The sequence below is a fragment of the Nelumbo nucifera genome, chromosome 3, assembly GCF_055504915.1.
Source record: "Nelumbo nucifera cultivar China Antique chromosome 3, China Antique-T2T, whole genome shotgun sequence".
NCBI classification, from domain to species: domain Eukaryota; kingdom Viridiplantae; phylum Streptophyta; class Magnoliopsida; order Proteales; family Nelumbonaceae; genus Nelumbo; species Nelumbo nucifera.
In genome coordinates, this window is record NC_142651.1 from 13,655,393 (window position 1) to 13,665,527 (window position 10,135).

Genomic DNA, 10,135 nt, shown 5'->3' on the forward strand with positions numbered 1-10,135 from the left:
TCACGACTAAATAGATCTTAGCTAGTTTTCTTTGAGCCAAAAAATATTCCCATCGAACGTTTAGATAAATAAAATCAGTTCCTTTTTTCTTTTTGAAATTGGGGTAAATAAGCAAAAACACCGTAGAAGTTTCTTATGTCCGAAGGTTCAGATTGTTCAGTGGTCCCGTTCTAAAAATTCCTTAGAAGGTAAAAAGCAAGGGGGGCCCATCTTCTGTTACACCTTCACTGTTATCAGCCGTTGAATCAATTAAGAGTCATGATAAAAGATGAGTCCTACTCTTACCGACTCCATTTGTTTCCCATGATTCAGCATGCGGGCCATCATTACATTTTCGCTTTGTCTCAAGTTTAGGGACCCCACATTGTTTTTGTCAGATCCAGGTGTTTAGGTAATTATACATTACATTCGGGGCTATATATGGTTAAAATAAATTTCTGATTTTTCGTTTGTGTAAGCAGATTGACGGTAGATCGTTTTCTCTGAGTTTTTATTCTCTCAAAACTACAGTTTTTTTTTTTGATTTTTTTTTTATTTCAAAACTACAGTTTTGGATTGGTGACGCAAAGGAAAGAAAATTTGTTGCTCCGTCTATTCTCGTGATGTAGAGGGTATTTACGTCATATAAAGATATTTATATGACGAGGTGAGACCGTGAGAAGAAACATTTAGCGGAAATAAATGCATTTGGAATCCAAGAGCAGTGATTTATTCCAACTTAATCCTTTTCATTTTTTATTTCTCCAAGTTGTTATATTTCCCTGGGCCCTTTGGAAATTTATATTTTGTTTCTGTTTTCTTCGTCAGTAGGAGAGAGAGGAAGTGCAGACTGCAGAGTGGAGAAGAAAAATGAAGTGGTCCTTCGCTTCTTTTTCTTTTTGTTCTTCGTCTATTACATGCTTGTTCATGGTACATTTTACTTTACTTTGATCTTCAATGTCTCTGAGTTTTGCTCCTTTTTTGAACTTTACTGTTTTTTTTTTTTTTTCCTTTGATTTTTTACTGGATTTGTTATGTGTTTCTGGTGGCGCAGGAATGGTAGAGTTAGGGTTTGAAAGGAGTACATTTACCCGGTAAGTTTCAGATCTGATGCGCTCAGCTTTAGTTTTTGTGTTTTGCTTTTTTATTTTTTTAATTTTGTTTTGATTGTGTACACTTCCTGTGCCTTCTGTAGGAATTGCTTTGTGTTGTTTGATGAGATCTCACCATGTTTTAGGTTGGTTTCCTTAATGTTTTGTTTGGTTTTGTGTTGTTCGTTTGATTAGGGAGTTGGGTTCTGTTTCCTCGTGCGATTTGTTGTTTTCGTTTTTCGGTACTGCATTTGTTTGAACTTAGCGCCCTCTGAGCATATTGGTTATGAGTGTGCTGTGCTGTTGTTTACTTTAACTTTTGGTTCTTTTTGCATTTTTTGCACATTTTTATGGATTAATGAGCGTGTTGACCAAGATCATACATTCCTTGTAAAGGTAGGGTTTCCGTTATAATTTTGGAGTTCATCTAGATCTTCCTTTGTCTCTTCTTTCAAATTTAGGGTTCTTTCATTTCTCTTTTTGTTGCCTTGGAGGCTTGGTTTATATTCACTTTGCCTTTGTATTCAAGTGTGACACTGAGGTGAGAACGTTGGTGGGCGAATTTGTTGTCCTTTTTTGGGATATTTCTCACGTGTCATTGTAGTAGATGGTGAATACAAGAAGTGGGTTTTACTGGTTTTCAAGTACTTTTGCTTTTCTCTAGTCAATAAAAACAATTTGCTGGACATCAACTGTGGTTGGCAGATCCAGTTGTATTGAGCCCTTAGTACAAATTGTTGAATTTTGTTGATCTTTTCTCTTTATTTTTTTTAATTGGGTAAACTACAAAATGCTTTTTTTTTTCTATTGTTGGGAGTCTGCCTTTTTGTATTTTTTTTTCTCAGAATACATTTTAGCTGTTGCTATTATTGGTGTTTTGAAGATGATTGAATTCATACACCAAGAAATTGAAGCTTTGGATGCAAATTTGGAGTTTTCTTGATTTAGTTCTTTTCATATTTGTATTTCTTATGATTTATATGTATCTGTGCAGTGTGTGAAAGTCAGGTTGGTGATTTTTCTATATTCACCTTCTTGCAATGAGAAAGTCTCCAGGAAAATGGATCAAGACACTACTTTTTGGGAAGAAAACTTCAAAATCTAATTTATCAAAAGGAAGAGAGATTTCGGTAAGTGAGGCTTGACCTGCTATTTCCTATTCAAATCTCCAAAACTTTGTTGTTTTGATATGAACTATTAATGCTACCACTAATACTAGTGTTAGTACTATCACTACTTCTACTGTTACTTCTCTTCCTGTTGTTTTAAATCATGTTCTTTTTGTAAGAATGGTTAGTTCTGTAGTTTAAGAGGTCTCTTCTAAATTAGTTAACAATTTCTCAGTATTAGTGACCACTTGGTATTAGATCTAGCGGGAAACATTTCTCTGCTACTTGTGAAATGCATTTTCTGTTCTGCTTGAGAAACCTCTGGAAGTTACATTTTTGGTCTTAGAGGTAGCAGTTGCACTAGTATTGTGAATCTGTCCATGAAGCAAGCTAGTCATGAAATATAGAATTTCCCATCCAGCCTTTGTCTCACATACATCTTGTTAATCAATTCTGATAGTGGATAGTATTATGTCATCTTTGTTTCCCATCCAGCCTTTGTATCGGCCTGTATCGATATTTAGAACCTTGGTTCTAACCCATGCATGGTTTTAGACCATTCAGCAGTGAGTGGATAATTGGCAGTTGATATATACATGTGGACATACACAAATGTAGTTGTGTTAGCCAAATTTGTTTTAGTTGATAACTTAAAGGCTCTCAATCTCTGTCATTGATTTCACTCTTTTGAGTCTCTTAATCTCATTTGTTGGATAGGCATTTGATTTGTCATTATTCTTATCTTTGTAAAACTCCTATTAGCATGTGTGATTTGTAACTGTATTTTGATCTTCACGTGAAGAGGACTGCAAATGATAAAGAGGCTTGGGTTGCCCCTAAGGAACCTATTGCTGGTTTGACTGTGGATCCTCCCTTGGTTTCACATTCAGTACCTGCTACCACAGATAGACATGGAGGAAACTTGGAGTCAGAAAAAGGGGTAGTTTCCAATTGTCAACTTGATGAGGATGTTTCATTGTCTGGAACTCAAGATAAATATGGAAGCAGCGGATCTCATGCACCAAATGATCCAGAAAGAATCAGGCTGGAGAAAGCTGCTACAAAGGCACAGGCTGCTTTTAGAGGATATTTGGTAATAATCTATTGCTTAAAATATTGATGTTTCTTTTCTCTTATATCTTTCTTTTATGATTGTTCATGCGAGTTTATTGCAAATATTGTTATGTATTTTGACCACTAATTCTTTCTCCATGTGCATTTCTCTATTTTTCACTCTGCTATGAGTGTATGAAAGAGTATGATGTAACATAAGGTATTATTATTCAAGGGATTCTGGGTGGTTAGCCCCATTGTGTCAAGATTGTCTGGGCCAAGGAAGATAGTACTACCCCATGTTTGGTTTTTTTTTTTCCTAGACTGCTCCTCAAGTCTCTTTTGAACATTGACATGAATGTGATAAGTCAGATGGGAAGGCTAATCCTTTTTGAGTGAACTAACGGTCTACTGGATAGTGGTATCTAGGGCTGTAAACGGTTCGGATTCAGATAGGATCCATCTACATCCATATATGATCTGATTACAGAACCTTTGGATTTGAATCAAATCTGAAATCCAATTATCCAATTTGTCTGACTTGGATCGGGTTTATATCTGACTTATTAGGTTTAAAATAACCAAAAAAGTTTAATTGTCTTATACATGCATAAAAATGTATGTAAATATAAAATATAAAATTTATCAGTTATAAAACTCTATATAATTGTGTATATATAATTAATTATACTACATATATAAAATAATAGTTTTTTTATCAGACTCAGTTGGGGTTAAACGGCATCCAATCTGATTATTAATCAGATGCAACTTCTAGATAATTGGATTCAGAGTCGAGTCGGGTATTGGATCTTCAGAATCCATTGACAGCCCTACAGTGTGGTTACTACATGTCGGTCAGTATCCTTTAGCTATGTGTCATATGGATGCTACATGCTGGTATTTGGTTTCATAGATATGTGCATGTCAATGCTACTGACTGTAGACCTTTTGGGCTTCCTTACTGTTGGGTGTATTTTTTCTTTGCATTCCTTGTCCATGCATAATCTTACAAGTGCTATCTAAATCTTTTTTTGAAGGCTCGCCGGGCATTTCGGGCCCTCAGGGGCATCATAAGGCTGCAAGCACTTGTTCGCGGTCACTTGGTGAGGAGACAAGCTATTGCTACTTTACACTGTATCCAGGGTATTGTAAAGTTACAGGCATTGGTTCGTGGTCGAAGAGTCAGACTTTTAGATACCAGTCTCAGAGTGCATAGAAAATACAGTTCCACAAAGGCTCTGGTAATTTATTTGAGGACTTTATTGGTAGTTTCACTTTTATCATGCTTTGTCTTCATAGCCCATTTATTTTACCCATTTTTTGATATGTAAAACACTACGAGTGTGTACTAATTGGTTTGACGTTAAATGTTTGTTTATAATTAACTAGAGATGATAGTATTATTACTAGAAAACAGGCCTTGGGCCCATATACATGGGTTTACCGTTTACATGATTAATGAGTTAGAACCGTGTACTATATATATGTGAAAGCCTCTTTACATCAAAAAAGAAATCAAAATGTATATTATCAAAGTGAAGGACAGGCATAGGGGGTGTATAGAGGAATCACTTAAGGTCAATGGTGGCTATGTATTCTGGGTCAATTGGAGCTGGTGACTCAGAGCTGAGCTGTGATGGCACTGCTGCAAGGACTAAGATTAGCAAAACAGCTTGGTCTCCAAGAGTTGGAAGTGGAAGTGGATTCAAAACTGGTCATATCTTGGACAATAGAAAACAATTTAGCTCCTTGGATTTACAGACACACATTAGGGAGTAGCTTACTTTTCAAGGGAACTCAATATCACTTTTAATTGGGTTGGAAGAAATGCAAGTGGAATGGCTGATGTACTGGCAGAGCAGGGAGTCAGTAGACATCAGTTTTTTTTTTTTATTTAAGTATAGATCTCTGTATTTGGGTATTGTTGGAGTGCTCAGACATGTTGTAACAAGCTTAAATTTATTTTAATGCTTAGTTAATTTCTTTGCTGATAAAAAAGTGTATTATCACACTGTCTACAGAAGTAGTTGAACTTGAACTGAAAACTCTTCAATATTTGAAACTCAAAAATATTTGTAACTCAACAAGCCAGCTGTCTTTCACCACATTTAGTGGACAACTTTTCTATAAAAAAAATGCATGTTCCTCCCTTTCCACATGCTTCAGCCAACTGATAAAGGAAATGTGTTCCTCAAGATACATTCTCTAGGGCTGTGATCCCTCACTGGATGAGATGACACTAGGGCTGAAGTCCTTGGGGGTAACCCACTGCTTTTGGAACATGGTGATATAATGGACCCAAATCTCATTTAAGAAAAGGAAATTAATCAATAAATGAGAGACAGACTCCATTACATTGCATGGGGCACATTTATTTTCCATGTCCTGTCCCCATGATATAAGGTGGCCAGTTGTTGAGATCTTGTCTAGGAAAGTAGTCCATACGAGGAATGAGACTTGCAGTGGTTCATTTGAATCCCAAATCTATTTTCAAGGAAACAAGTTGTGTGTTTCTCACAAGGGCTGTGCAAAATGACTTTACTGAGAAGTAATCATTCTGATTCATTATCCATATTTTCCCATCTTTTTCACCTAGCCTTAGGGTTGTATTTACAAGTGGACATTCCTCTCTTTTACTGATTGCAATCTGAAAGCATGTGAAAAAATGTTGTTTATAAATGTGACCATTTTTTGGTTAAATGGTTCATTTGCTCCTATTTGGTTTTCTTTGTATATAAACACTTAAACTTAATGGAGAGGCACACAAAATGGTTAGTCAATTCCACCACTTATAGCTGTATAACATGTCTATTTCTTCTATCAGGATGCCAAGTGGTCAGGTTCTTTTGGATGGACAGAGAAGCCATCAGTAAATGCCTTTGTTTGTAAGGTAAGTTTGGGTGCATTGCATTAAATTTGGTTCTTCTACATGTGGTCTGAAGTGAGACAATCCAAACTGTTTTCTATTGAGTTACTGAGGTACAATGATTTTCTATAGACGCCTATTGGTTCTCGTGATCCTGTTTCTGTCTAGGGAGCAGAGACTGGTCCATCCTGGGAAATGTTGTTACCCAAAAATATAGATTTTGGTGGCCATATTTCTGCTTTTAAGGATGGATGCATGGATGAAATAACTCATCTTTCAATCCTGTTTCTTGTTCCATCAAACAAGTAGTTTTGGTGGTCTGACCTTCATTTTCTGCCATAGATTTTAGTCTATGAGATTGTATGTTGAAAAGGTAAAAAAATGACCAACTTGTTTACAGTTGCATCTGATTTGGTGCATAAGGATGCACAGCCAGAAACCTCTCTGACAATGTATTCTGATTGGATGATTATAATTTTTCTAATGTGGTAGATTTTCATCTGGAATTGATTCATCTCCCATTCATCCGGTGCTGCAATGAGTGGAGAGTAGCCTCATCTCATTATTGTATCTTGTCTTAGTTGTCTTTTATTTAACATTGACAACTTGCAATTATTGTACCACAAATCTTCTTGTTCTATTGAACATAGAAAACACATGATATGGTTAGATTTGGTTACCATTTCCACTGATTTTTGTCCATTATGCTTTCTCATTGTTGAAGGGTATGAATTGAATTGCCTTTTTTTTTTTTATCTAGCTTCTTTCTTCATCATCTGCTGTGATGCCTCTATGCATTCAGTATGATTTGGAAGAACCTAATTCAGCCTGGAGCTGGCTTCATCGTTGGACATCCTCTCGTTTCTGGATACCACTGCCACAACCGAAGGTGGTCACTGATTCAAAGTCTCAGGCAAAGCAAGGGAACACTCAAACTGTAGAAACTGAACTAGGAAAGCCAAAGCGCAGTGTACGGAGGTTTAGTTCAGCAAACGTTGACAATGGTTCAATCAATTCTACCTCTGAGTCTGAGAAACCTAAACGCAATTTGAGGAAAGTTACAAGCCACCCAGTAGATTCAGTGCAGGAACACCCACAAAATGAACTTGAGAAGGTTAAACGTAATTTAAGAAAGGTTTCTAACTCTATACTGGAAGTCTCTGATTGTGTAGAGGTTGAGAATGAAAAGCCAAAACGCAGTTTGAGAAAGGCACCGATCTCTCCAGCTCCTAATGTTTCAGAACAGGACACAAGTGATTGTGCTGAGAAAACAAATAAAGATGCAACAGTTGCAGTGTCCAAACAGCTAGATGTAGAAACATCTCCAAAACCAGTGACACCAGATGGATTAGCTAATAATGTGCTAATTGATGATCATCCTGTAATTGAGTTACCCTTGCAGAGCAATGTAAAAGATGAGAACGTTCCTGTGACAAACGGGGAGTCAACTTTTAAAGAAGATACAACTAGCAATGAGAAGCAGAAAACTAGCAGGCGGAGAGCCTCTTTTCCAGTAAAGCAGGAATACCCAGAGAATGGCTTACCAAACACTCCATCTTTGCCAAGTTATATGGCAACAACTGAATCTGCAAAGGCAAAGCTCAGGACACAAAGCTCCCCAAGGTTCAGCCATGATGGGGCTGATAAGAATGGTTTTACTAGGCGCCATTCTCTACCATCTTCCACAAATGGCAAGTTGATCTCAGTGTCACCACGGACACAGAGATTGGTTCAAACAAGTGGAAAAGGGGGAATTAGAAGTGATAAATCATTATTTTCTTCTAGAGATGGCAATGGTAAGACTATCTGTCTCGGAATTCTTTTCTTCTTTTACATTTTCCTCCACGGTCCTTGTTTTGGTTCTGCATTACACACTTCTGTGGAAGATCAAAGCCTTTTGTTTATGTAGAAGTCCCAATCAATGGTTGATTTTCAGCTGTTCTATCTGCTGACCCATGGTTTTTTACCCTGGATTTCTCACTCCCTGCTGCCTTTGATGTTAGATTGGTCAGATGTTGCATTGAATTTGAAAAGCTTGTTTTCTCTGTTGTTTCTCATAAATTGCTTGACCTTTTTCTTCATATATATATATATATTGGTTTTTTTCTTTTCCCTGCAAGTTTGGTACTTATATCGTGTATGTGGTTTGTGTTGCAGAGAGAATCGTCCAAGCAGAATGGAGAAGGTAATGGTTCTGGGAGAGTTATGGCCTCATGGAGAGGTGACTATCTATTATTCTTCCTTTTTATTCCTATGGTGTACAATTCTGTTGTAAACTTTGAAGTGGAGTAGGTGAATAACAGGTTTGTGGTGTTAAAAGCATCTCCTTATTTGCCATGGTATTGGGGTGTCTCGAGTGTGTATAGTTACAGGCTTCAGTTTATGGTTTGGTTTCATTTAGGCCTCATTGTGCTTCATTTTTTAAACCTTTTTTTTTTCACTTAATGTAATAGTAGTGCTGACTTCGAATGCCTTTGAACGCGTGTCATATAAACCTAATTGACAGTTGAAAATTATTTGCTTCTTCAATCCTTAGCTTTAACTATTTGTACGTGTTATGTTGGACATATATATGCCAAATAGCTTTTTGTTTGGCTTAAAAAAAAATGTTTTTTGGTTAATTTTCTATCCCAATTGAATATATGGATGCCGTGTTTGGGTTTTCGAACAATGCTTGCAACCCATCATTGACCCAGCCGGTTTGATCAGTCACCTGGGGGAGCCCAAACCTGGTATGTCTGAAAAAAAAAACAAAAACCATCGATCCAGATGGTAAAACCGTTAAATCGCTCAAACCGTTCATGAATCATGTTTCAAATTGATTTGATTTGATTTTAATACTTCAGAGGTATTTAAAAAAGAAAAATGATCCTATTTTTCAGTTTTCCAGTTGACAGGTATAACCAAGGTTTTAAAAAACGAACCGGAAATAGAACCGGTCAGGGGATTGGTTTCTGGTTAAGCGGTTCAACCGTCCGGGTTGAATGGCTCAACCTGTGACATCATAAATAAATTAAAAATTAAAAAATATATTTATAAATAATAAAAAATAGTATAAAATTAAATAAAAAACAGAAATATACACTAAAATACAAAAAATAAAACTATCTAAATAAAAAATAACACAGTGCAAAATACATAAAAACTACAAAAATAAAGTACGGATTTTTTTTTAAAAATACAGAAAAAACACAAAATAAAAAAAAAACTGAAAAAAACAGAAAAATAAAACTATAAAACTTCAACAGTAAATCTCTCTCTCTCTCATCGGATGGTGGAATAGCTACGACTAACCACTGTGAATCCTCCATCTACTTCGTCTGAAGCAAGAAACAGAGCAGCCTCTGGACGGGCTTTAACACAGTGCCCTTCAAGTTGCAGGCCAATGGGGTAACGACTCTAAAAGGGGAGATGCAATTGACCCTGATGCCATGGGCCCCCAGCTCAGTACAGGCTGACCGGACCGGCCCCACCAATGCGTGCTTAGAAGTGGTGTATGTACGAGGAGCAGAGCCACCCAAGGCTGCTGCCACAGTTTCAGTGTAGACGATCGAGCCGCATATCTTTCTCTCCACCATAGCCCGATTTGCGTGTTTAATCGTCGATGCCACCCCTCGCACATTGGTGAGCATGGTGTTGTTGAACTCTTCCATATACATCTCTAGAATGCTGCTTAGAGGACCCAAGATCCCTGTTGATTGTCGCAGGTGATTGCCGTTGCAAGTGGCTGCAATTGTTACTGCCACTAGAAACCCTCACCCGTCGCTGCAAACTTGGTCTTAGGAAAGCTAGCCGTCCGCGCGTTGCAAGTGCTAGCTGCCGCAAGGCCCACCAACTCTTACTACTGCCTGCAAGTGCTGCCCACTGCTTGCAATTTCGCCGTCGTCGGTTAGTGTATGTCGCCGTCGAACGCCGGAGGTGCCGGCCGCCACAGGTGGTCTGTAGGGTGTGAGGGTTTAGAGGAGGGAACTCAGGAAACCCTAAAGTTAAAGGGACCAAACATTCGACTGGGTTGGGGAGAAGGTTTTTTTTTT

The 10,135-nt window shown here is 37.5% G+C and overlaps 1 protein-coding gene across 2 annotated transcripts; it reads left to right on the forward strand.

The window, feature by feature from the left end:
• The first annotated feature begins 317 nt into the window (after positions 1-317).
• Positions 318-8,630, forward strand: LOC104597012 (protein IQ-DOMAIN 31-like). 2 transcript variants are annotated; one of them, XM_019197941.2, is made up of 9 exons: positions 318-909; positions 1,034-1,073; positions 1,175-1,216; positions 2,065-2,200; positions 2,982-3,272; positions 4,273-4,476; positions 6,060-6,125; positions 6,862-7,897; positions 8,259-8,630. In XM_019197941.2, the coding sequence occupies exons 4-9, from the start codon at positions 2,111-2,113 to the stop codon at positions 8,288-8,290; spliced, it is 1,719 nt and encodes a 572-aa protein (XP_019053486.1). In that variant the 5' UTR covers positions 318-909; positions 1,034-1,073; positions 1,175-1,216; positions 2,065-2,110; the 3' UTR covers positions 8,291-8,630. The 2 variants fall into 2 exon arrangements, with proteins under 2 accessions (XP_019053486.1, XP_010256684.1); XM_010258382.3 differs by lacking the exon at positions 1,175-1,216.
• The last annotated feature ends 1,505 nt before the right edge of the window (positions 8,631-10,135 follow it).